This window comes from Mercenaria mercenaria, chromosome 3, assembly GCF_021730395.1.
Source record: "Mercenaria mercenaria strain notata chromosome 3, MADL_Memer_1, whole genome shotgun sequence".
Lineage (NCBI taxonomy): Eukaryota > Metazoa > Mollusca > Bivalvia > Venerida > Veneridae > Mercenaria > Mercenaria mercenaria.
In genome coordinates this window covers 81,339,398-81,366,964 of record NC_069363.1, presented here as the reverse complement: position 1 = coordinate 81,366,964, position 27,567 = coordinate 81,339,398, and the positions used below count along the sequence as shown (strand labels likewise).

At 34.2% G+C, this 27,567-nt stretch overlaps 2 protein-coding genes across 2 annotated transcripts; both read right to left on the bottom strand.

Annotated features, from left to right (window-relative positions):
- Nucleotides 1–6,949: 6,949 nt before the first annotated feature.
- Nucleotides 6,950–14,159, bottom strand: LOC128555742 (uncharacterized). Its single transcript, XM_053539051.1, has 4 exons — nt 13,857–14,159; nt 10,339–10,485; nt 8,654–9,079; nt 6,950–8,202 (listed from the first exon to the last, which is right to left on the bottom strand). The coding sequence occupies exons 1-4, from the start codon at nt 14,065–14,067 to the stop codon at nt 7,895–7,897; spliced, it is 1,092 nt and encodes a 363-aa protein (XP_053395026.1). The 5' UTR covers nt 14,068–14,159; the 3' UTR covers nt 6,950–7,894.
- An 8,965-nt stretch (nt 14,160–23,124) lies between these two features.
- LOC128555741 (alpha-(1,3)-fucosyltransferase fut-5-like) lies at nt 23,125–27,177 on the bottom strand. The gene is made up of 2 exons (XM_053539050.1): nt 26,770–27,177; nt 23,125–26,166 (listed from the first exon to the last, which is right to left on the bottom strand). The coding sequence occupies exons 1-2, from the start codon at nt 26,796–26,798 to the stop codon at nt 24,915–24,917; spliced, it is 1,281 nt and encodes a 426-aa protein (XP_053395025.1). The 5' UTR covers nt 26,799–27,177; the 3' UTR covers nt 23,125–24,914.
- Between the last annotated feature and the right edge of the window lie 390 nt (nt 27,178–27,567).

Genomic DNA, 27,567 nt, shown 5'->3' with positions numbered 1-27,567 from the left:
GAGTATAAACAAGCTATTCCTTTGATCTGAGAGGATGAACTTGTTTTCGATTGACCTAGGAATCATGAAAATAAACATCCTGGTCAAGTTTCATGGAGATGGGATACATAAATGTGACCTCTAGTGTGTTAACAAGCTTTTCCTTTGATTTTAGCGGTTGACCTAGTTTTTTACCCATACGACCCAGTTTCGTACTTGGCCTACGAATCATCAAGATAAACATTCTGACCATGTCTGATGAAGATAGGGTCATGGATGTGGCCTCTAGAATGTTAACAAGCTTTTTCTTTGTTTTGATCAGGTGACATAGTTTGTGACCCCACATGACCCAGTTTCAGATTTGGCCTAGGGACTATCAAGATAAACATTCTGACCCAGTTTCATGCAGATATGGTCATGAATGTGGCCTAAAGATCGTTCACAAGTTTTTTTTTATCTGAGAGGGTGACCTATCTTTTTACTCCACATGACCAAGTTTCTAATTTGACCTAGAAACCATCACGATAAACATCCTGACCAAGTTTAATGAAGATGGGATCATAAAACGTAGCCTCTAGAATGTTAACAAGTTTTTCCTTTGATTATAGCGGTTGACCTAGTTTTTGACCCATACGACCCAGTTTCGTACTAGACCTAAGGATCATCAAGAGAAACATTCTGACCAGGTCTCATGAAGATAGGAATATGAATGTGGCCTCTAAAGTACTAATAAATGTTTCCTTTGATTTAATCAGGTGACATAGTTTTTGACCCCACATCACCCAGATTCTAACTTAACTTAAAAGTCATCAAGACAAACATTTTACTATTTCTCAAGAAATTCAATCTTCAAAAGTGGTCTCTAGTGTTAAAAATATTTTCATTTGATCTGGCCTAGTGACTTAGTTTTTAATTCAACATAATCGAGTTTCAAACTTGACTTAAGAATCATCAAGATAAACATTCTGACCAAGTTTCATTAAGATAGGGTCATAAATGTGACATCTAGCATGTAAACAAGCTTTTGCTTTGATTTGACCGGGTGACCTAGTTTTTAACCTTACATGACCCAGATTCCATGCTGACCTAGGAAGTCATCAAGACAAACATTCTAACCAATTCTCATTAGTTTCAAACTTAAGCTTAGGTCTCTAGAGTGTTAACAAGATGTTCTTTTGATCTAGCTTAGTGACCTAGTTTTTGACCCCACATGACCAAGTTTCAAACTTGACCTATAAATCCTCAAGATAAACACTCAAACTAAGTTTCATGAAGATAGGGTAATATTTTTTACCTCTAGAGTGTTAAGAAGCTGTACCTTTGATTTAACAGGGTGACCTAGTCTTTCACCCAATATGATCCAGATTCGCTCATCAAGACAAACATTCTGACCAATTTTCATGAGTCTCAAACTTAAACTGTGGACTCTATAGTGTTAACAAGATTTTCCTATGATCTTATGTTTTGACCTAGTTTTTGAACCCACATAACCCAGTTTCGTGTATGACCTAGAGATTATCAAGTCAAACAATTTGACCAAGTTTCATAACTGTGGCCTCTAGAGTGTAAACAAGACAAATGTTGACGGACGACGACGGACGCTGGACAATGACCGGTCGCAATAGCTCACCTTGAGCACTTCGTGTTCAGGTGAGCTAATAGAAATATGAGGAAAGGAATCAAAACTTTTACACCTGCTGGAATCACAGCAGAATCAAGTGTTCAAGGGTAAGACAGTGGTTCCAGGTTTTCATACATAAGTCGTCCAAGGACCACATCGGACTATAAGCTGTTACACACCTTATCTGCATGTTATTGTTATTATTTTCATGTGTATATTTATAAAGACTGACGATATATCCATTTATTATAACTCAATAGAGGTCTTATGCCGAGAAATAGTACGACTTAAATGAAATATAATATTATGTACATGTATATAAAAGGGATGTAGACCATTTTCATATATGTAACAAGATCGTGCCCTTAATCTCTAACCATGGAGACAATAACCGCCGTCTTTCACTTTGGTTAATAAAGTCTGTGTATCAAGGGTCTCCATATTCCCATCGCCATATGCATTTTAACATACAAAACAAAAATGCAACCCATTATGTGTAAGAATTAGTACTCTCTTTTATGCTCTTTAAAGGGCAATAAATAAGGCCTATTCCTAAATTTGCAGAAATTGCGTCTTATAAAGACACTACAATTGAATTGTATAGTGAGTAATTACTTCTGATACAAATGTATAGTAAATCTTAAGAAGTGTATATCAGCATCCAGTTATTGATATTTTCTGATGCAGATCTCTGGTAAAGTTCAGATATTCTTTCTCAATGCGTTTGATTAACTTTACAGAAGGCAATATTGCATATGACAAAATTAAATTAAGTTACTATTACAGTAACTCTAAATTTTTTCTTAAGTAACAATTGGTGATTCAATGTGGACATTAGACTATAACCCTTGCACAGGCGACGGTATGCATTTTAAAGAAAGTGCAAGGAATATATAGGTTTCAAAAGCAATCATAATTCTATGATTCGTCAGTTATATCTTTATTTTACTAACTTTTTAATTTGTCCTATATATACAGTCCCTCCTCAAGGAATTATTCATATACAACTTTTGTGCTAGTAAAAAGTCAAATCAAAATGATTTTGTCTGCTATAATTTTTATACGCCCTTTTGAAAAACGGGATATATTATGGGAACGCCCCTGGTGTGTGTGTGGGTGGTTTTTTTTTTTTTTTTGGGAAGGGGGGTGGGGGGTGCGGATTCGACGTCCACATACTTTGTCTGGAGCATATCTTCTTTATGCATGGAGGGATTTTGATGAAACTTGGCAAAATCGTTTACCATCATAAGACGGAATGTTATGCGCAAGAACCAGTCTGTAGGTCTAAGGTCAAGGTCACACATAGAGGTCAAAGGATACAAGAATGAAAACTTTGTCCGAAGCATTTATTCTTCATATTTTGAGGGATTTTGATATAACTTGGCATAAATGTTTACTACCATGAGATGGAGTGCAATGCGCAAGAACCAGGTCCCTAGGTTCAAGGTCAATGCCACATTTAGAGGTCAAAGGATACAAGAATGAAAACTTTGTCCGGAGCATTTCTTCTTCATGCATGGAGGGATTTTAATATAACTTGGCACAAATGTTCACCACCATAACATGGGGTGTCATGCGCAACAACCAGGTCCCTAGGTCTAAGATCAAGGTCTTAATGCCAAAGGTCAGATACAAGAATGACTTTGTCTGGAGCATTTCTTCTTCATGCATGGAGGGATTTTGATTTAACTTGGCACAGTTTTACACCATCATGAGACGGAGTGTCGTGCACTTGATCCCTCTTTAGAATTACTTCCCTTTGTTATTACTATAAATAGTTTATATTGTAAATTTTTCATTACTACTAGTAGGGAAAAATCGAGGCCACTTTTCTGTAGAACAAGTTGTCAACATGCATGTAACATCCAATTCTGAGGTGTATTTTTACCTATCTCTACCTGGTAAGGATTTTTTTTTGTGTGGACTTACAATTTTGTTTTGGAACTTTTTTGTAAAGATTAACTTTACTTAGTTGTTACTATAAATAACTTACATTGTAATTTCTTTTATAATTGACCATAGGGAAAAACCAAGACCACTTTTCTTTGGTACAAGATGTTACTTCCAAATTTTGAGTGTATTTTAAGGTATCTTAACAGGGTAAGGATTTTTTTATGGACTTAGAAAAATAAAAGAGTTAAAATAATTACAAAAAAACAACAACAAACATTGTAAACAACCACAAAATTAAAATTCCATTAGCAAATACAAGTGCTAGTGTAAAGAAATTTGCTGTGACGGGCGTATATTGTGACATTCTGGCACTTTTGTTAAAGATATGTTAAATAAATGAAGAATGGCTTGATTGTACCCCAGAGAGAATAAACCGCTTCACACAAGTAGTGTTTGACATCTGTAACCAAGATATAACTTGGTAAAATATTTGTAAGGGGCTGATTTTTTTTCGAATCCCGGTTCGTTCCGAGCATCATTAGAACTAACTAGGGATGTGACTCACAAAGGAGAAAAATGCTATCGATAATTCACAACATCATTTGATGTATTCTATTATGCTTTAGTATTTACAAACAGAAAAACTAAATAATTCAACTAATTCATATTTCTTAGATGAAAAGACACAAATGGGCAAATCACCCCTAATGCAGCGTCCAAGCTCTTCCTTAGAAACATAGAAACACGAAATCGGGTATATGGAAGCACTGCTCCCGCTTTATGACCGCGAAAGAAGCACAATTACTAAACATAAGTTTTCAGCAACGTCTGTAAATGAAGTGACCATTAAGTATATTAATATACTGCTGGTGCGCGATCCAGTGTAATTAAACGTTATTAAAAACAAATCAATGCGCACTAGACTTGATGTATTAGTTTTTAGAAAGAATCAAATGTGCATCAATAATCTTTATCGAAACATACAAATATAACAAGAGATGTCTATTGACTGTCGACTATTCGAAGCATTGATGGAAGTATGGGATTAAAATATTGCCAGAGAAATTCAGACAAAAGAAGAAAAATAGATAAAACGAACAATATTCCTGTATTTGTGGATTTGGATATGTCTTGGACTATATGGCAATGTGTGACTATGATGGTAAGCAAGTGGTGAAAGTTTCAGGCAAAATTGTTCACAGAGTTGTGTACTCTTGCCTAGAGAAATCTTGATGATAAGCAAGTGTTCAAAGTTTCAAGGCCACATGTCAAAGTGTTGGCAAAACGTTGCCTTTAATCAAAACTGTATCAATTTCCAAGTCCCAAAAGGGCAATTATTCAGCCAAAATACTTGACAGAATCTCGTACTCTTGCCTTGAGATGGCAACCATGATGATAAAAAAGTGTTCAAAGTTTCAAAGCCATATGTCTAACAGTTTACGCAAAATATGAATTGGTACGAAAAACTTAACCAAGATTTGTAAGTTAAAAGGGGCCATAATTCAGCCAAAATTCTTGATGGAATTATGTACTCTTGTCTAAAACTAGACATTGGGATGGTACACAAGTGTTGAAAGTTTCATAACTTTTTCTCGAAAGGTAAAAAAAATGTCAAAATATGGATTGGTACGAAAAGGTTAACCAAGGTGTGACGCCGACGGGTAGGGTAGGGGTGCAAAAGTAGCGTAAAACTAAATTCAATGTACTTCAGTAGTTTTTGAGCTATTGAGTAAAACAATCAAACCAGTTTAATTCTAATACTATTAGTTATGCCAAAATCGTCAGTTTTACTGCTGATGGGAGGATTTGCCTAAAATATATCATATGCATAAAGTTCCATAGCAAATGGAACTGCCTTTACTGCATTTAAAGCACATTAAAATATTTAAATTAATTCACTGCACGTGCTTCTAATAAGACAATGAGCAAGTTTGAATAAATTTCATAGACAGAAATTCGCCAGCACGTCGAGTTTCTTCTCCGATCTATGCTGATTTCCATACTTATTTGAAAGGACTGTGTAACCTAAAAGAAACTAGACATTATGTTACCCTATCCTGTTTGCATTGCATGTTGTTTTCTTTACTAAGCAATGCAGTCACGTTGCCTATGTAACAACATCATGTTATGATTTTTTTTATAAACATGTCGTTGTTACGTTACACGTGTATAACCCTTACCATGCTGGAGAAGACTGATTATTGCTTTGCGACCAGTGCCAAGGTAAAAATGTAAGGAAAAATGTAAATTGTCTACATGATTTCAAAAGCGTTGCAACGGCTTACTACCTTCTGCACAATATTTTTGGTTACATGTATTTATACGAAATTTTTGCAAAAAATTCACGTCAATAAGTTTGTACCACTAGTTATTTTCAGAATACTAACTTTTTATAATGATTGCAAGCATTTATACTCTTTCCATAAAAAAGTAGGATGAGAAATACTGTTGAAATGTTATTTACATTAATTTTGATATTTGTTAAGATCAATGAAAAAAAGCCAATTCGTAACTTACTTTAAAAATAAATTGTTCTGTAGCTACATAACGGGAAAGATAATTTTCTTTACTGCTTTCAAAGAAATTACGACAAAAAGCAAGATACATAATATTTTAGACATCCCTATTGCCATGGTTACCTAAACTTTTAAGATACAATAAGGTATCCTGTTAAGTGTTTGTTTTTCTATTCATAAAGATTTCATTGTTTTGTAGCAGAAGACTAACATGTTTCATTATTTTTTCTGACAATGATTGAAACCAACGTTTCCCAAAAGTTGTCTCGAAATTCCTTTAGATGGACAGTCAACTATCTAAAATAAGTATGTTTTAATAAAACACATTTTATAGGAATGCCAACTTATTTTCATACGACATTGGGGGAGCCTTAAATCACCGGCAATGCAAATGCAAGGAATGACTTTCGTACACGTCGACCGTATCTTCCGACGTACAATGTACGTAATATTTCAAATAGAAATAAAGTGTATATTGCTGGGCATTAATTTTGCGGTGCTATGTATTGACGCCATATAATATGTTGGTTTTGTATAGAGCATAGGCCTAAAACTCGAGAGGTAGCAAGTTTAATCTCTTGGTTATGGGTATGTTCTCCGTAGAAAAATTGGATGAAGTCATTCATTCTACATCTCAGATCTATTGAAAGGAGTTGTTTGTTTCTTACTGCTTACGGAGAATATGTTTAGCATTGTTACAAAATTAAAATGTTGTTGAAAAACAGCGTTAACCACACTAAACACAAATCCCAACACAGTCGCTCATCTCTTTTTATGTAGTATTACTTGCATCAAGAAATTTCAACCATATCTTTCGAATCCTACAATAAAGCTCTCTTTTATTGAAGATGGATAAAATATCTTCTTCTAATTCTACTGAATAGGTATAAAAAGCTATACTTAACTTGTATAACATGACCAAAGTAAAACCAAGATTAGCTTACAGTTTCTATCAAAACTTTACTACTTTGTATATATGCAGAAAATTACATTTTTCGAACCAATCTCTATGTAAAACATGCATGAAGAAATGAACGATGACGTCACAGTGACCAGAACAGTAGCTGGTTAGTTACGTAGATAATTTTTCAAGGGCTGTATCTTGTTTGCTTGTTATCAAAATTTCTAACATTTTAACCAGTATTAATCTTTCATCAAACTTTTACGAATGAGAATTGTTTTCAACTGCTGCATTTTCTCAATTAAGATATGACAAAAATGTCTAGAATGTGCCTTTTGCGAAACTTCTATACTTTTCATTTTGCCGTTTTTAAATTTCAGGCAGCAAAATGAAGATGCAGCTCCTTCTATTTTCATCGTCATTGGAGTGAAAAAAGGTCGAGGAACATTCGCCTACCAGCGGTTCAATGATAAAGGAATAATGTATTACATCAAATTCACAATAACAATATCAGCAGTTTTGTAATGTGTTACAAAAATCATGCTTCTAAACACAAGTTTCAAATATTGGCATGAAACATTATTGAAACATTTACATTTCGAAAACAAAATAGATCTAGCTGAAAATGTGTATGACAGCAGTGTCGCCTTAAACATATCTTGCCAAACATTTAATCTTCTTTTGCACCGAAAGTCTTAACAGCTTATTATAAGCAAAACAAGTTCTTTAAAACGAAACTATCATATACTATTTAAACAGTCAAAACTTAAGTAAATTAAATTGATATTGATTAATATGAAACAAATAATTCGCTATTTCATTGTCTTTTCCAAAAAGCGAAACACAACTGCATCTGTTTTGAAGCCATAATTTTTTTTTGGTTACATCCTTTCCATTTATCAAGTCATATAAGAAGCACGTTTGAAAGCAAACGATTTAAACACATAGCGTATATTTGATGAAAACAAAACATTGACATTCAACTCATACCATTGCATCAAACGGCGCACACCAGTCTGGCCTAGCACGTGTCTTTTCTCGTTCAATGTACGCCACCAATGTTCTCAGAATTGCGTAATTCTCTACATAAAATAAGTGCCTATTAGGTGGTTGAGAAACGTATCTTGTAATTTCTTCCTTCCCGTGTAATGAAAAACTCCCAGTAATTAGCCCGTACACGTCAGCTACTTGTTTTAGAGATTCAGCTGCAGCAAGTGAATCGTGAGCATTGTTCGACCGGCCATCTGTCAGAATCAGTACTTCACGTTTTGCCCGAGCAGGATCCCTTGCACCTGCAAACAGCAAACAGAGTGCTAGATATCCTTTTCTACATTGATAAGTAAATCCATTTGTTACTTACAATTCTTTACATAATTAGAAGATACTATTTCCTACTAAAATCTCTTTACCTAATGAAAATGCCCTTTGGAAATATTAAACTAGGTAAAATATGGAAAATCTTATGTTTCTAAATCTTATTGTTTCAAACAGCGTAATTATCACATATAATTGTACTTGTACAAACGCACAGTTAAGAACGAAATTGATACACAAATTGATACTTAACAAACTGAAATTCTTTTCAGAATAATACAAGTATATAATTAATTCTTTTGATACGCAATGATACATCTGGAAGAACTATGGTTATTGTTATTCCAAGCCGTCATGAAGTCGTGCTTTAGGCTTAATTTTCAGTAGAAAGTCAAAATATCAATCAAAATTGTTCAAAGTAAAGAATACCTTTGGCATTTGTGAAGAGCCCAATTGCTCTCCTGAAAGCTTCTGCTGTATTAGTACTCATATCGAAGTATGTAGCTCTGGAGATTGCATTCTGTATGTCGGCGGTTGTATTGTAGCGCTTGAAGTCAAAGGTCTCTTCAACAATGTCTGAATATGTGAGCATGGCAGCCTGATTGTACTGATAGGGTTGTCCGGCAACCTTGTCAAATGGCACGTCAGTTGGACATAACAGACCAATTAGTTTGCTTGTTTGGATCTTTGCATCTTCATATCGACTACTACGAATACTTCCTGAGCTATCCATAATGATGAGAAGATCTCTTGGCATACCTTGTACATTTTGATTGTCCCCATTATAATTTCCATTTGGTCGTACAAAGTAGCTTTTAACATGTTTTGCTGTCACATTAACGCTAGGTACATTATCTACAGACAGAAAACAAAGAATATATCGAAATAGTTCATTGTTACAGTTGTTGTTCAGGAAAGAATTTTCACTTATACCATTTAGAAATAGTATTTGTCTTAGTTTTTAAACAGTACATTTGAAACAGAATGAACCACAATGTTTTGTCTCAAATGTCGAAGATATTTATTTATTTGCTAGTGAAATAAAGCAGATACTAGTAAAACAAGGAAACTGTTAGCATCTTTTGATCATTTCTGTTGTAATGTTCAGCATCCTTACATGACTCTGAAAATGGTATCATGTAGCAAACACCATGCATAAATCACAGGCACCAGTATCGGACCTGGGACAAAATATGGCCAAACTGATAAAAACCCTTGTTTTCATTTTCAGTGGCATCAATAATTCAATTAGAGTTCAAATGTAGATATATTCAGTGTCTAATCATCAACAAATCCATGTACAGATAATACATTTATATTCGTTAATCAGGAAAACAAGCAACTTTAGCAACTATATTGCAAGAAAAAACCCAACACGTTTTTAATTTCCTCTACCATACAATATATTTGTAGGAACAAAGCAAAAAAAAAAAAAAAAAAAAAAAAAAAAAAAATAAAAAAATATATATATCTATAATTTATACATGTAATAAACATCACAAAACAAAATGCAGCCCGGTAGCTTATGCTACCAAAAGTATAAAATGTTTCACTCAATTCACTTACTTTAGATGTGAAATACTTAGGAAGTATACATTGTACTATCAGAATAAAAGTTTTTATTTGTCTAGGTATTTTATACAAATGACATGATATAATTGAACTTAGCAACGTAATGTCGCTCTTTGTGCCTCTTTTATGCCTCAATACTTGACGAAAAAGACGTTCTTAGCAATGAACAAATGTCTATTGTTAAAATATGATTTTACTATTTTGAAAAGGTTTATGATTTGAGCCGTACCGTGAGAAAACCAACATAGTTCATTTGCGACCAGCATGGATTCAGACCAGCCTGCGCATCCGCTGTTTTTTCTGATAGGTTCTGAAAGCGAGCGGCATAGATCCTGACAGGACTGAGCGGATGCGCAGGCTGGTCTGGATCCATGCTGGTCTCAAATGCACCATGTTGGTTTTCTCATGGTGCGGCTCATTTAGTAAGTGAGAGTCTTTCAAGCTTTTGGGGGAAAAAGCATTGAATGACATGATTCTGTACAGAGAGTGCTTCATTTTGTAGTATTATAGAACAAGCTAATATACTGTTTAGTTAACCGTACCTGTGTAACGTATCTCTTCTAGCTCTGGACAAATATCTCCGGCTCCTATCGAAGGCTGTGTAATAGTTCTTGTCCTAATCTGTTGGCCAAATCCAAAATTTTCACTCCATTGTGTCCATTCTGATACCTCACAGTCAACTCCATATACTGAAATTAAAAATAATCCGTGTTTTACTTGACGGATTATAACAATGAAATGTCGCATATATATCACATATTTATGTTTCTTAAACTGTGTTCTAATTTTGAAAAAGAGTACTTAAGATAATGTTTAAATTGTTTTCGTGTACAGTTTTTATCATTTTCTTACGGATATACAAAATTCTTTGAGGTATCTAAAAGCTTATATAAGCTGCGCCATGAGAAAACCAGCATAGTGGCTTTGCGACCAGCATGGATCCAGACTAGCCTGCGCATCCGCGCAGTCTAGTCAGGATCCATGCTGTTCGCTTTCAAAGCCAATTGGAATTAGAGAAACTGTTAGCGAACAGCGTGGATCCTGGCTGGTCGCAAAGCCACTATGTTTGTTTTCTCATGGCACGGCTCATATACAAGATATAACTACTTCTCATTGACATACTTTAAAAATATATTTTAAGCTAAACTTTAACCATATAAACAGTCTATCTTTATCCGTCACCTACTTGACGACTACTTCTTCAAGTTTATGTACAACAGGCAGTATATACACGATCGTTGAAATATGCAGCTGCTATGAGAACTGCCGAGATAAAATTATTCTATTTTATTCTATTCTATTCTTTTATATTCTATTGTAATATTTTCTTGTCTGCCCTATTCCGTTCTGTTCTGTTCTAGCCTAAGTACATAAAGGTAAGATAGAGGTGTTTACAGTCTGAGTAAATCGACCTTGACTGCGTGGATTTGTAGCGTGTCTTTATTTCTGGTTAGAAATTTAGCCTTTAATCAGTCGTTTATTGTGATAGAACAGTCTAACCTGTTCATTGTGGAAATTCATATGCAACATGGTTGGGCAGCAAATGGAGTTTTAGGTGCGGGCATTTTATTTCAAATTAAGCGTCTTTTCTATCTGAGTCAAAGCGTTTGTGCTTGTATTATACTTGAATGTCCAGTTTGCACTTAAAAGTTCAAAACCTGTAATATGGCGGCATTTTTATTGTAACATTCAAGAAACTACGTGCAACTGAATCAAAGAAAGGGCGGAAGAATTTTTACAATTAATAAGATGTGAAAAATATATTTTGTAATAATTTTAATGAAATAAGATGCAAAATATATTGCAATTTGGGGTTTGTATTGGTTGCAAGTTAAATAGAATAATAGGTTAATGACTTGATGTTTTTGAATATATCGGGTTACGCCTATCGCACATCGCAGTAAATGACTTGAAAAATAACTTGTTTCGCATCAACGCATCACCTTAGACAAGCATTCAAGAAATGGTAACGTTTGTTTTCTTACGGAAATTGAATAAGATATATTGAAAATAAATGGCATTTGACTGTATCTTTCAACTGATAAATTGCCTCGAAGAACTAGTACGATGTCAAAATATTTCATAAAATCATCGTGTTTATTTTAGGGCAAAAAACAGCATACCGTATGCGAATTAGGTTAGATCAAAAGATTTGTAAACATATCTTATCTGATAATCACCGAATCTTAAATGTCATCTTTTTAAAATGTTCAACATTTGCTTTTATTACAACAAAATTATTTGTTACACACCTCTTTTGAGTACAAAGCTATAGTTTTGACAACTGAACAACAAGCCATTCCAATAGTGATTTTACAGAAATAAATTCGATTTGACATTTGTCAGGAAATATTTAGTGTTGAGCATGTACCGGTCAATAGCACAACATATTGACCTGCGATCGTGTAGCACGGGAGGTAAATGCGCAATCCATTTCTTACTGGGAATACGCTTAAATTGGGTTGCGCGACTTCCGGTACTGATGTTGCGCATCAATATATACAATATCGAGGTAGGTAGGTTTTTTGCTTTTGTTAATTATGAATCATTTACAAGTGCGTTCGAAAAATGCAAAATTCTATTCGACACAAAAATGTATAAGGATCAATGTGTGAAATATGAACTTATCAATTTAAGAATCAGCTCTGTTATCACGAAAACTCCTCTGGCTCGAACTGTCAAAAAAGTATGGAATCATGAAAAATGCCAATTTCCTAATTCATGTGCCTACTTGCTGGAAATATGACGCTTCTAATGGGCAAACATATTATATATACTTGAATAAAATGTTGCATTTTGAGGAAAAAACGGGCAAAAACATACCAGGAACGGGGTTTGCCGTTTCCAACTTCGTTTCAGTTATGTTTAGGTGGGCAGTTAATCTAGCCAGAGGTCTCGAATCGGTAGTTTAAGGCGTGTACTGGTTCTTCTTTGGAAAGACAAATGAGCCGCGCCATGAGAAAACCAACATAGTGGGTTTGCGACCAGCATGGATCCAGACCAGCCTGCGCATCCGCGCAGTCTGGTCAGGATCCATGCTGTTCGCTTTCAAAGCCTATTGCATTTAGAGAACCGGTTAGCGAACAGCATGGATCCTGACCAGACTGCGCGGATGCGTAGGCTGGTCTGGATCCATGCTGGTCGCAAACCCACTATGTTGGTTTTCTCATGGCGCGGCTCAAATTCGCGTGCGTCGGTGCTTTACATCGTGCTCGACAAAAACACCAGACTCTCTATGCGCAAAGAGCTAGGCTAAGTTAGCAAGTCTGTATCTAAAAAGGATTTCTCTCTATCTGTTCTAGGGGCTTTACCTCACTCTGTCCCTCTAGTCATTTCGCTCAGTGTCTGTACTAGTAAAGGATGAATTTTGCACCCTGTGTGACTGCGTTTGCTTTATGTTAAGCGCATTTGAACATTTGAACTTGTTTATCATTAAAAGGGCTCTATATAAATCTGGTATAATAATAGTAATGATAATAATAGAACCGTAGTAACCTGTTTGCCGTAAGTGCCAACTTTTCCACAGGAATAAGAAGTGAAAATAATGTCCTCATAAGCTGGTTTTCAAGCAAACAAATGTGATATTTGCTACTGTATTACAATCGGTTTATCATTAGAAGCTTCAGATGTCCTCGGATTCGGTAATGATTGCTATATTTTTTGTTGATTTCATACCTTTTTCACGCTTTGTGTCGCCAGAGCTTTGGTGATGATAAAGCCGAATCATAAATAACCAGATATTTCACACATATGATGTATTATCATATTAGTGACGAAAAGCATTTTGCTTTTTCCGAGAAAATTTATTTTGTGTCGTCTTTTTTACGCGCAACACCAGCACCGGACGTTTTAATCGTATTCCAAGCGGAAATCGGATTGCGCATTTACCACCCGTGTGTAGTAATAAATAGAATTATAGTATTTAACAAAGGATTACCAAAGACTTACAGCTTAAAAAGTAAAATTCATGTTATCTGAAATCGTCTGTAATAAATTTTGTACAACGCTGACATAATTACATAAATATTTGTATTTGAAAATGTTAAATGATATACAGTACCTCTAATCTCGGTAAGCTCCTCACAAGGCCGTCCTCTTCCAGATGGATGACGCATAATTCGCCTTGATCTTGTCTGTTCACCCGAGCTATTCTGTTCACTCCACTGCGACCAAGCAGTCATAAGACAATCGACATCATCTCTAAAAAAGAATGCTTCGATCGATGTAAAACAAAATAATATTAACACAATGTGATCGCAAAGCAAAGACATTTTTTTCTCGTCTCTATGAACCTGTGTTTGCAGTAAAATTGTCCAGAATTCTTGATTTCAATGATTTATAAACCATGCAAATGACGCTATGCATTATTTCGCACGTGCATTTTGTTAAGCATTTTTCCGTGACCTGAACTTACCAAATTTAATGGAAGTGTTTATTATTGTTTTGGCAGAAATTTCGCAATATATTTTTCTTTCCAACGTAATCATTTGAGGGATGAGCCACTACTTTGTTTAGCATATTACCAAGCCTGTTTCCTGTTTACCAGCATATGTAATATAGGAAGACCAGTTAGATAAAAAACAAGTTGTAATTAAATGAGTAAACCAGTGATATTAAACTTGGATAATAAACAAGTTATAATTTCATGAGAAATCCAATGATAAAAAACTGTCTTGATTTTATAATGTATACATGTCACTGGTGAACCATTTATAAGCTGTTGATAAGATTTGTTTATTTTGGTTTTACGGCTCACCACATTTGCTTTGCAGATTATGTGGTGCCTGAAAGACTCAAAATTTAGTTTTCTCATCTCATTTACATTGAAATAAACATATGAGGTAAGGAATCAAACTTTTATACCTGCTGGAATCACAGCACATGTTTTCAGACTCTGGTAGTCGAATCCTATGATTATGCAAGGGTAAAACAGTGGTTCCAACCTATCTGCATGTCGTTAATATTTCATGTATATCTATGAAAGACTGACGATATATACATTAATCTTAACTTGACAGAGAAATAGTACGACTTAAAAGGAGATATTATGTATATGTATATCAAGGGAGCAGACAATTTTCATAACAAAATCTTGTAGTCTTACCTTTGGAGTGACAAGGGAGACAAAAGCCGCCGTCTTTTACTTTTTCTTGATAAAACCTATGTGCTAAGTGTCTCAATATTTCCATCTCCGTATGCATTTTCTAGACAATGTTAATTTTATAGAACGACTGGGCGTATTATTTTCAAGACATTGCAGTTGAAGAGTATAGTGTTTACTAAGCAACGCAGTCACGTTTAACGATATCAGAAGACCTTTCGTTGTTGTAAATAAAAGTTCACAGGTAACACTGTGCTTTATAAGGGGCAAAATGTAAAACCATGATCATACAGTTGTAATTGTGAGTTCATAAAGCATTTGGTAGTATGTTTTTATGTTGATCGTGTGCGCGTTTGGGGAGGCTGCGTTTTAAGAACGCGGCTTTCCCTGTTGGATATTCTTCCTTGTTTTTTTAGATCCTGTACATTGTGTATGCTAGCGAAGTGAAAATATGTGTTTGTTGCTTCGATGTATTAAAGAGCGGGTCCGCCCGCTTAGTTCAATAGGAAGAACGCAGAACTACGAATCGCGGGTCGTGAGTTCGATCCACGGATGCAGCGTATGTTCTCCATGACGATTTGATAAAAGATATTGAAGCATAACTGAATTACTTTAAAAAAAAAAACGGCGATGAACCCAAAATAAACAAAAATCAAACGGGCGGTTATTGAAATACCAGCTTACATAAATAAGTTCAACAAAATGGCATATCTTTGTAAAAAAGCAAAATGTGATTAAAGAATCTATGTATAGCATGTCAGACTATCACAATGAACAAGTATATGAAGTTTCAATCTATTCCAAGAAGTGGGGGCTGATGTACAACTAACATATACAAAATGTACCAAACATTGCTCTGTCGAAATAGGAGCGTAACTTTGAACACTTTGTGCGCATGCGCGCACGTACGTGTGTGTTCGGGTTTAACGTCTTTTTCAGTCATAAAAACGAGGGTGTCTACTTGTAGTGAGCACAGTGACAATGCCCAACTTTATAGTGCTGCCTCAAATGAATATCACGCCGTAGACGCGGGACATGATACCACACCCAGTCACTTTTTACTGACAACGGGCTGACCAGTCCTAATACTATCCTCTTAATGCTGAGCGCCAAGCGAGGAAGCTACAAGTACCATTTTTACGTCTTTGGTATGACGCGTTCAAGGATCGAACCCACGACCGCCCACACTCGAAGCGGACGCTCTACCACTAGACTACTGAGGCGGTGCTTGCAAACTTTGAGCGAAAGCCATTGTCTTTGTTTAGTTCTAACCCTTAATGCTTATTTTATGGGTATTAATATGGCCTGTAGAGGCACATAACGCTCAAATTAAGATGAATGTTCGTTTAAATGTAGCTAAATGCTAGCCAAACTTTAATCATTTGATTTCTACGTGAATTTGTGCCAGTGTGAAGTTTAACTCAAAAATATTACGTGATAACTAACAGCTGTTTTGTGTTGTGTCACTAGTGTGTAAATAATTCCTTTTTCTTTTTATGACGTTATTGCTCTTAGAAAAAAGTCATAGTGGTCATAGTGTCCAACGTATTTTGAAATATTTCGGTGGTATATTATAATATTAATATATACACGCAGCTATATAGATAAAACATAAACATTTCTGTTAAGCTCTTAAGGGTTGCACAAACGTATGAAATATAGGTTCATACATCATTATATCCACAGTGCATTTACATGCACATCAAATAACACTAACAGTAATCAGGTCAATAGCATACTTGACTTTGTCACAAGTGTTTACACAGTACTTTATTTATGATGTCACACGATATGAAAAAAAAAATCTCCGTGAATCAGTGCAACAAATCAAATCGAAGTAAAATTATATCTGTATAGTTGACACTTTTACCAGAAGCGTAGCCAGCCATGTGACAAATTAGAGCTCGGGCATGCTCCTCCGGAATCGACAGCTATGTTGCATTTTGAGGTACTTTAATGTATTGAAACTATTGGTCAGTAAGCTCACCACTGTCATGATAAGTTAAAGTCCCGCCTACAGTAACTGCCTCTCTGATACCATAATAATTTTATATTGTTGAATTTTAGAATTAGAATACACTTAGTAACTATCAAGGTGACTTGTGTCTTTCTAATCCAGTGGCTAAATACGATAATATCATTATAAGAACCCACAAAACATTACACGTACATTTCGAATTATGTTCTCTCCAGTACATTTTGAAATTATTATTGTAACAAATCATGTGCAGGGCGGAGCCTTCAATAGGCATAGGAAATAGAGATCAATATAATTGCCCCTTTACTAATCCTACCAGGTGTTTTGTATTACAAAAGTGATTCTATTGTGACATTTTGATACAAGCAAAACTGTATTATCTGCACTATAAAATACTTACTGGTATTTCATTTTATTATCGGCTTGTTAAAAGTTAGTTTTACCATAACTAAGTTGACCAAATCACAGGAAGCAGGTGTTGATGAATAAATCAAACACATATGAATAAATCCTAAATGTTTTTGTTGTGCAAAGTAGTATATTGTGTCTTAAACCGTTTTCATTTTCCACTCAATTGTGTATTTGCAAGGGAGGTAAATTAATAGATATCTTTGCTAGCCCAAGGCAAGAGTTGTCATTCTTTGCGGATCACAACTTTAGATTAGGGGGCAAGGGACAGTAAATTTGAAAACTCCACAACTCTGCGCTGATACCTGTGCGAAAAAAAATCATAAAAAAAATCCAATTTCGACAAATTCAAGGCAGTTTTGAGTGAATATCTTGCATAGACATAGCACTTCATTATGTGACATTTTCAGTCTGCCGATTCTGTTGCTCCTGTGATAAAAACGAGTAAAATGCAGGTTTCAGGACACTAAATTTTGAGACAAAAATGGCCCAAAATGCACACCTTGCGCGACCTGTACCGTATTATCTGCAAATGACTGACCTAAAACACATGCATATTTTTAAAGCATGTGGCCAGACGAAAATAATGGTGGGAAGAAAAGTGTCTCATAACCGTTTACTTTTTCCGCAAATTTGAGCTGAAGCTGGATGGATAGACGACCGTTTCCAGTTCGTCTGACTTTTGTTACCCGGCCGTCTACATGGAGCTAGGAAAATCGATACATGCACATATTTATTTTACACAATAATCACTCTTACGCAGGAATCCTTAGTTCTGTAAACATCATAAATAACCAGTTGAATATATATGCCTGTAAAGTACATATGTCTATTTTTTTAAAAAACGTACCCGGGCCAAATGAACGGGCCCCTGAATTTGAACATTTAAAATTTGTTAATTAGTAAAGAAAAACTATCATATTTATTCATTTGTGAAAATATTTTTTTAATTCGAAAGTGATTTTCTGTTTATCAATGATTTCTTTAAATGAAAGTTTGGGTCTAACTCACTTTAGTTCTAAAATAATAACAAATAGTCTCACATTGCCTAATTAAGAAAAGTGTTAGACTGCAAACCGACTAATATGTATAGCTGAGACCGTCTTGGATCGTTCTTACTTAAAATATTGTTTTCATGACAGAACAACGAAGAAGTACGTATAATCCATTGATGCAAAATATTTATAAATTAATTCGTTTTATTTATTTTAACGCATTTAAAGCCCTGTTCCGCGGCTATTCAAAATCTATTGAACCCATGATTACAATAGGTAACAGTTAACGGCCACGTGCCACACTTCAGCACGCAAAACCTCATATAGAATTTAATATAAAATAGACTCTATTTTGACAAGCGCCACAGTTCATAGTCAGTATTTTCATGCCTTTTCAGTGACAATTTAAGGTTAAAAGGTAGGACTGGAGCAGGTCTTTAATAACAGTGATATTCTGGACCATTTTACGCACGTTTTCCTCATAATGCACGATGCGCTTTTCTCGTGTTTCTCGCCTTCGTAATATTGGACTAGTGTTTCTATTAGCTGTGTAACTGAAATACGTATAAAAATACACATTTCTGTAAAACAAGTGGGTCAGACAAAACTTGTAATTTAAAAATTATCAGCCAGATAGTATTAGTTTGAGACAGTATGTCTAACACTATCAATTTACTCTACAGCACCGAGGTTGTCCTGTCCCGATCTCATGGTTCTATTATAAAGAATGTGTATGAATGTGGGGGGGGGGGGGGGGGGGGGTCTAAATAGCTACATTGAAAATTCCGACAACAACGCGTTGACAGAGACAGAACAATGGTTCCGTTAAAAGTGATTTGTGGCAAACTTCATAGATTATCAGTCGAAAATTTCGTAATTGCAGGAAACTTTACCACACTGAGTATAACTAGACTATTAAATACATCAACCCATTTCATTATAAAATTAAACTGGCAAAAATGAGGTACTATCACTTGCCATAACTTGTAAATGATGCAAAATGTACACATAATATCAGTGCGGTCATGTATGCGCCGAGATATAGTAACATGCCTAATGGATTTTCATTGTATTTATCATACGGAAGCTCACGAGCCTTCATAACTTATGTTGACCAAATGTTATAACAGCAATACATTTGTTGGCTTTCGTGTTGTTGTTTCGTGCTTGGTTTTACAGCACACCGACACAATTTAGGTCATGATGGTGACTTTCCAGCTTTTGATGGCGGAATGAAACCCTAGGTGCCCCACCGGGCAATATTTCATCACGGACGAAAACCAAAGTGGATCTACTGATCTTCCAAAAGCCAGCTGGATGGCTTCCTAACATGAAAATATTCTACACACTAATGGACGTTTCGAACTTACGGCGTTTAAGGGCAAATGATTCGAAGTAAGGTGCCTCAGCTACATGGCCGAGAAGCCCCCTTTACAGCGGTCATTTGGTATACACTCTAAATGCCCAAAAACTGTTAAAATTCTAACTTAAAGGCAAATAAATCTCACTTTCAAGTACGCTTAATACAAGTAAAGCAATAAATAGATTAAAACTTAGTCTTCCCATTAGATCTGACACTGATCTCGTGTTGAATCAAAGCGCTCAAGGCACTGATGGTGGCTGCTAATCTATGTGTAAAATATTTGAAAGCAAGTGACATCTGAGGAGTTTTTACTATAAACCATTAAATATTCAGCTTTTGTTTCAAAATTAATTCATCCTTTTTCCTTTGCCAGTCATTGTTAACATACACACTGATTCAGTCTTTAACGAAAAGTTTTGGTCCTTTTTGATTATTTGTAACTAAAACGACAACATAAATTACATCGAAGGTGTTTTACTATAAATAAATAACATAAGCCTTTTTTCCAAATCATTCAGCTTTTAAGAAATCTTTCTAAAGCTTTTTAACAGTGCCTGCCATTAATTATTGACACACTGATTTAGTACTTATCAAATAGCTGTAGTTTTCATGAGATTTTTTGTAAAAAAATAAAAACAACAACACAAAAATACTCCACAAATGTACCTCAGAATGTCAGTTCTACAGCCGAGAGTATTTTAGAGGTGCATTAATTATCACTCCATCTCTTATACTCAAAAGGCAGCTATACATAACAGCAGGTTTCGCAAAAATGCTGGCCATTCAGTCGGACAAACTTACAACTTTAGTTAGACCGAGAAAAAAAATTCGAAAAATGGGTAACTGGCGAAACAAAACCGTTTTAATTTTGATACATATATTTGTATCAACCAAGACATATTCTTATAAAAAAGGGCCGCACCATGAGAAAAGCAAAATAGTGCGTTTGCAACCAGCATCCGCGCAGTCTGGTCAGGATCCATGCAGTTCGCTTTCAAAGCCTATTGCAATTAGAGATTGCACAGGCTGGTCTGGATCCATGCTGTTCGCAAACGCACTATGTTGGTTTTCTCATGGTGCGGCTCAAATGAATTTAGGTAAAGTGAGCAAAATGTGTCTTAAAATAGTATGAATGTTTCTTTATTTCAATTAATGAGAAAACGTAATGGAGGCAGGAATTTTAAGTTCTTATTATTTAGGCTAAATAAATTAAAATGTTCATATTCTGAGGAAAAACATTATTGAACTTGTAACGTTTAAAAACATATTTATGAAATCAAAGAGGTTAAAACGAAACGAAATCTAACATCTAACACCACTGTCAAGAAACTTAAATATCCATGAGATTTTTAAAATTAATTTTGAGAACATTTGAGACGAAAACTGCAACCGTTAAAAGATACAAGTCAATTATTTGTGAATATTGTCAGGACGAAACTGGTATTTGTTTATCATCGCCATTTTTTTCACGGGATCTCAAGATCTTGATATTTAAGTTGATCAAATCTGTTATCCGACGACTTGCTACAGATTGCCGTTTCAAAAAGGCAAGTATTAATATCATCGCTGCAGGTTCATATACGGCCCATTTTCACAAGCTTACAAATTAATAAAATTGTGAGACAGTAGTACCACTTTGCCAAAGCGAGCCTGCAACATTTTGTCAGTTTGGGCGACCTGTGGGTTTCCACTAGCCCGGGAATCGTTGAAAATTCGTGTTTTGTCAAACGAAATTATACCTAATACATGTGTATCTATGCATAAAAATCCGTCTAAATTTTGCGCTGATTAGTATTTATTTGCATTTTATTTTCAACGCCTCAGTGAGAGTCACTGCTGATTATCGATTTTCTATAAACAGCGCCTACTTAACATAATTATGGTCATATTTTCGCGTACGAGATAATGCTGCCGAATATTCAGCAATATTCGTAGATCACTAGGGTTACATTAATATAATATGTTAACATTTGATAGCTAAGTCGAACATAAATCCATTCTGACATATTTGAAAATTGTTACAACTTGCTGGAAATGCTATGGGAGGTAAAAACTGGACCGGAAATGTTCGGAAACCTTCTTGATGTGTCTTTCAAGTCTGTTGAAATTCCGTTTCTATTTTTAGCCATGGATTATTGCTATCAGAAGTCATCGTTCTTTATTATATACAGTCTTATATTTCGGGTGTTATACATTGTGACACTGCGGTCAGGAAACAGGTTTCCCAGTGTAGAACAAGTATCAGAAAGTGTCAGTCTGGATTCGCAGGCTAGGTTTACACCTTTTCTACGTTATAAGTTACGTGACCTCGATAAGGAACAACCAATAGCTAAAGTTCAGGTGACATGAAGTCATCGTTTATTCACGTAACCATAAATTTGCATATTTGTATTCATACACGTGGTTGTTTTATTTAAAACGTTGACTTCAGTTTTAATATGTTGATTTCAGTCGCCGAATTTACTTTAAAATGGTATTGAGGCATACCTTGTAGCATTGCATATTCTGCATGTTGTGTAGACAATTGTTTCTTTGAAAAGCCTGGAACTATTTTTGGTTGTGTTGTTATGATGGTCTTAAAACTGATTTCTTAAACTTAGTATACGTTTTAACACTGGTGGCAGCAGCCACCAAAAATTATATGAATATGACCATTCCACAAATAAATTAGTTATATATTGATGTTTTACTCAAATATTACAAATATTGATTTATTTTGTAGTTTGATTTATAAGACATCCTTAATGCGACTACACGCGTCGCTAAAAATATTTAATGAAATTAAACTAAAGTTTGAATTGATCTCTATATGTCATAAATGTTTATTTCTTTCAAAAAGTTTAATTTTTGTGAGATACAACTATTAATACAGAACATTTTGTTGGCCTAAATCTATTATTCTTGAATTTTCTGTGTGACAGTTATTTGTCCTGAATTAAATGTGAGCCAACGTATATCTATTGATGATCTTTGACAGCCCTTGATAATTTCGGGTATTCTTGTTAACAATCATATACACTTTACAGGTAAGAAGTCAAAATTTCGAATTAATCTGTTTTTGTCGGTGATAGAAAAATCCCTTTTTACATGTTTTCTTTTAAATTATTTGTATCGATTTGTAATAAAGGAAACAATTTAACTTTTTTGTCTCAGATTTAGCTCTGGGCTCAAACTTAAAGCAACCCAAACCATCCCCGCATTTGACTTAAATTGTATCCAAGTAGTCAGACTGGCACAGTCGACAGCTAATTTACTCTAATAAACTTTTCATTATTTACATTTTAATGTGGAAGGAAGAGTTACCTCTAGCATCTAACAAAATTTGTAAAGTTTACCTCTTGCGGATGCTGAGTATTGTTTCGAAGATCTGACATGTTGTCAGCCTTGCCTTTGTTTAGATAAGCTAAATATCTTACTTAAATGAGTTTCTACGCATTCAAAAATATAAGTCTCGTGTTCATTTAACAACAACATCTTGAAGTATGGAGATATCAAAGCTATATTGACAATTTCTTTATTGAATATTAATAAGAAAAAAGTAAAGTGTCTTATCCGATAGGTAGATGAATCCTACAGGTTCGTAAATGATAAGGCGGTAAGAACTATTTTGGAGGAGTAAAATTTAATTCAACATTTTGAAAGTAACTTAGTCAAAACTGAAATATGTTTTACGTAATAATGTACTATACTTCCCATGTGTCGCTTTCAGATCAACATTAATTATAAAATATATGCGTGGGTTCCCCGTAGTTTGCTAGCTAACAGCGATGTTAACGAAACATGTTTATGCATAGGTTTTCGTGCATTTAAAACCATCTTAAATAAAACATATACTCTATAAGTTTTATAAACTACACTGCTTAAATTTACAAACTTTTAAGAATTCATCGAAGCAATCATTTTTTTCATTCTATTTATCATTGATTTCAATGAAACGGCGTCAATTTTATATTCAGTATATTCTTTCAACATAATACAGATTTACATAATTTTGATAAATCCCCATTTGAGTGAAAATTATCTGAAAGGAAAATGTCGACAGTCTTAATACTTGAATTTTACGGATGTTGGTGAAATACATAGAGGATCTAACATGGGTGTATTTCCTTACTGAATTTATTCAACATGTTCATTAACATAACAAAAAACGGGTATTTTATCATTAATTTTTAATACATTTAAGGCAAGTGTTTCTATCTCGTTCTTATAAATGAATCTGTGTTATAGAATTTCCAGCATGTTAATTTTTAATTAAATAAAATTCTTTGGAAAAAGAGAACACAACCAAGGCAATAACAGCAAACTTGTTTTGACTGAGTCTAATGAAATGTACAACACCCCTTAACAACAGCTTGCATACAAATATTAAATGAACTTGTACAGCTAGTGTGTGTAAAGTGTAATGTTCAAAACTTTGGCACATGGACGCTTATTGAAATACAGAATAGAATCCTACAAGAACGCGTACTCGTACAAGTACCACCTCCTTAATCTAAGAAAATACTATTATCACATAAACGTTCACCTTGTGCTATGCACGGACCTGATATTACACCGCTGTATTTGCAAGGATATGATCGAATACTAGTAGATTGTCAATGATTCAAACAGCCTAAATATATAGGATATTTTTATATATTTATTATTGATTACGCTGATCATGGAACTATTTTTAATAGGCGAAATTATTTTAGCTCTCTTCCTCGTTAACTTTATGGTGTGATATTATTTCTGAATATGTGAAATAGAATATTGATTTCGTGCAGATTCAGCACTGAATATATTGAACTCGTTCAATAATGGAATATTAAGCTCGCCCGCATAATTTAAGTATAAATGTATTTGAAATGATACTACGTTGATACCCATACTAATATATACTCTTATATGACTTGCAATAACGTTTGACGTAACGTCAAATTAGCGTATAAGTGGAGAGTCGGGTAGAAAATCGACGTGTAGAAGGGATAATTAATATTCATGATTTCTGATTTCTTTTAAGTTTTGTAATTTAAACGGATGATACTAGTAATGATTAATTTTATACATGCACTCCTAAGTTTCTCTCTTGCCCCTGTAAAAATATATCATTAACTTAACTTATAATATCTTATGTACATTATGGTAAATACAGGAATTGCTTTTAACGGAAATGTGGGACGGATTATAATTTGTCAATTTTATATGATTGTGTAAAATTTTGTTTATGTATATTGTACCACATCACAAGGAAATTTAAGCATAACATCAATAAAAGCCTCTATGTCTACAGTTTAGTGGTAATCAGTTGGTTCAAAACAAGTGTTATTATTGACATAACTTTCAATGCTGTAATAGATGTTGTGAAACTTTTCTGCATTATTAAGTTTTGCACATAGCTGACAAGCGGATTGTTGAACAGTCTGTTCCTGAGTTAAAGCTGGTACATACCGTTCTTTATTTCTTAAGTAATTTGTGTAAGCATTTTCGCTGTTGTTAAGTGATAACATATAGTTCGCTAGCTGTTTAACTGAAGTAAAGTCTGTTGTATCAATAAAAGTCGATTTATCAAAATACTTAGAATAGTTTAGACCACCTCTTACAATTAAAACTACGTCAAGTCCGTAATAAGAAAAAAACTTCTCAGTTATATAGTCTTCACAGAGACTGTTCTCAAACGAAAGGTAAAATTTGTATTCATCACTTATTTTCTTCCAAATATAATTTGAATCCTCACGTTGCCCACGTTTTGAACAGCTACCAAATATATCGACATTGATGCCTGCTTTTATAAGCTTAGACACAAACTTTTCCCGTAGGCTTTGTGTGTGACAATGGCTAACAACCCATGCTGCCATTTTCTTCTTTCTTTTAAATATTGCTGCATAGTCACGCTTGATAAAAGTGTTTTGCGTAGCTAAAGTTCTTATAGGTCGGAATATATCAGAGTTCAGATTGTAACTCCAGGACCAATTCATGGAACTGTGAAATAATTTGTTTTTAAACTGCTCTATATTTATTCTTGTAGGGGGTTCCATCTGGAAAAAAACCCACACTTGTTTTGAAGGACGTTGATAAAACAATAATCGAGATAAGTTGTGCAGACTTTCCATTGCATTGAATATAAGTGCATCGTTTCTTTCCAAATAGTGCTGACTTTCAGTCATTATGCAATTCCGATAAGGACATTTTTCTGCTATATAATCATTCACGTGTTTCATATTAAGCCATGTTGGTTTGTTGAGCCATGATATCATGAGTCTTTTTGCACTTTGGTTATTTCCATAATGTTGAAACAAAACTGCGTCAACAAATTTCCTATCATGCATTTTTGAATGAAACGACACATTATATATATTAAAACTTTTCAATTTTGTTTGAAATGTCCTCTTTCCCATCTCTTGAACAGGTAGACTTAATTCCTTAAGGTGATTCACGTCATTAGAACTGGTCAAATCTGTTGTTACGTAAAATATAGTCGTCGAAACAATGTAATACATTGGAATTAAGCATATAAGTATGATTCTTTTGTATTTTGCCGTGCATCTGAAAGTAAAGAATTTTTTATTAATTTTGTATCAGTATAAGCATTCATTGTAGAATATTGTGAACTCATTTAAATTCGCTGGCATGAAATTTCGCGCAAACCTGAAAAATGACTGTTCCGCGCGGGCTTTAATTCGCGCATTTTCAATTTTAGAAATGAAGAAATAAAATCAAAAAATAATAAAAGCGGTCTTAAATTCGCGCATCGGTCCTAGCGCGAAATACGCGAAAAAAAAAAAAAAAGATTTCACAGTAAGTGTTTCTGTATTATCCAAGAGCAATACAAAATATTGATATTATACACCCGAAAGACTTGGAGACAGTGATAAATGAATTATTGTATTAATTGGATAAAGAGACATATATGTTTTACAGACCAATTAGCATGTCAACAGTGTTAATGATTCAGAACAAAGGTATGTTTCAGTCGCATATTATCTTTATAACGTTTTGCGTAATGTAACGTTTTTCATTTTGAAAGACAATGTAACTGGTACATTTTAAGTTGAATGAATGACTTCATAGATAGTCCTTTAAATTTAATCCTTTCATTAACATGATTCTATAGTGAAAAACACATATAGATAATTATAATGTTCTTACCTCGATTTTATCTTTTCAAAGAATTTCATACTTAATCACCCTGATGATCAAACCAGGAAAAAAATATATTGTTTTGATCATCGACACTGGGGGACAAAACAATCCAAAGTTTTCTGAAATATCTTTGAACAACGATGGTGTTCTATTTTAATGAAGATATCGTTTTTGCAAACTATTCTGTTTGAAAAAGTCAATAGTAATCAAACACATTTTTCCCTAGCGCTCGCATTCTTTTACATCCAAATTTGAATTCATATTCACAATCGTTATATATAAATGTACTGCTAATATCAAAAATAGAAAGTGTATGTCATATCATTTAGCTCCAACGAAATATTGGTTATATGTTAAATTTTACATCATGCAAACAAGCTTTAACTTTCGTCCCTACATGACGTATTTCCAGATGAGCGATTCATCTAGCATTTATAATAGTGTTGATATTTGGCACATGGTTTTTCAATTATATTTACTTGAGTATTTTTGTCCGTAAGGCGGTTCCCGCTGTTCGCGTTTTATTTATCACTAACATCTTGTTAAGGAAGTAGAGTACCATATAATCTGAATCTGCGCATGTTTACCAGGTACAAAATGTGAAAATGTACGACAATATTTACGGATTTTTTTCGAGTATAAAATTACACAAGTGTACGTTTAACGATCTAATAAAGGTTTTTACTAACTTCGAGAAAATATTTCACATTACAAAAAAAAACAAAAAACTTTTTTTATGCAAATTAAAAATGATAAATGTAAAAAAGCACAATGCTTGTGATAAATAATATTATGACGGACAGA

Bases quoted from the DNA above. Each gene is read 5' to 3' on its own strand.
- LOC128555741 (XM_053539050.1), bottom strand. From the start codon at position 26,798: ATGAAATTCTTTGAAAAGATAAAATCGAG. The intron at 26,167-26,769 runs GTAAGAACATTA...CTTTACTTTCAG, and splicing joins TTTGAAAAGATAAAATCGAG to ATGCACGGCAAAATACAAAA.
- LOC128555742 (XM_053539051.1), bottom strand. From the start codon at position 14,067: ATGTCTTTGCTTTGCGATCACATTGTGTTAATATTATTTTGTTTTACA. The intron at 9,080-10,338 runs GTACGGTTAACT...TTCTGTCTGTAG, and splicing joins AGAAGAGATACGTTACACAG to ATAATGTACCTAGCGTTAAT. The intron at 8,203-8,653 runs GTATTCTTTACT...TGCTGTTTGCAG, and splicing joins GCTCTTCACAAATGCCAAAG to GTGCAAGGGATCCTGCTCGG.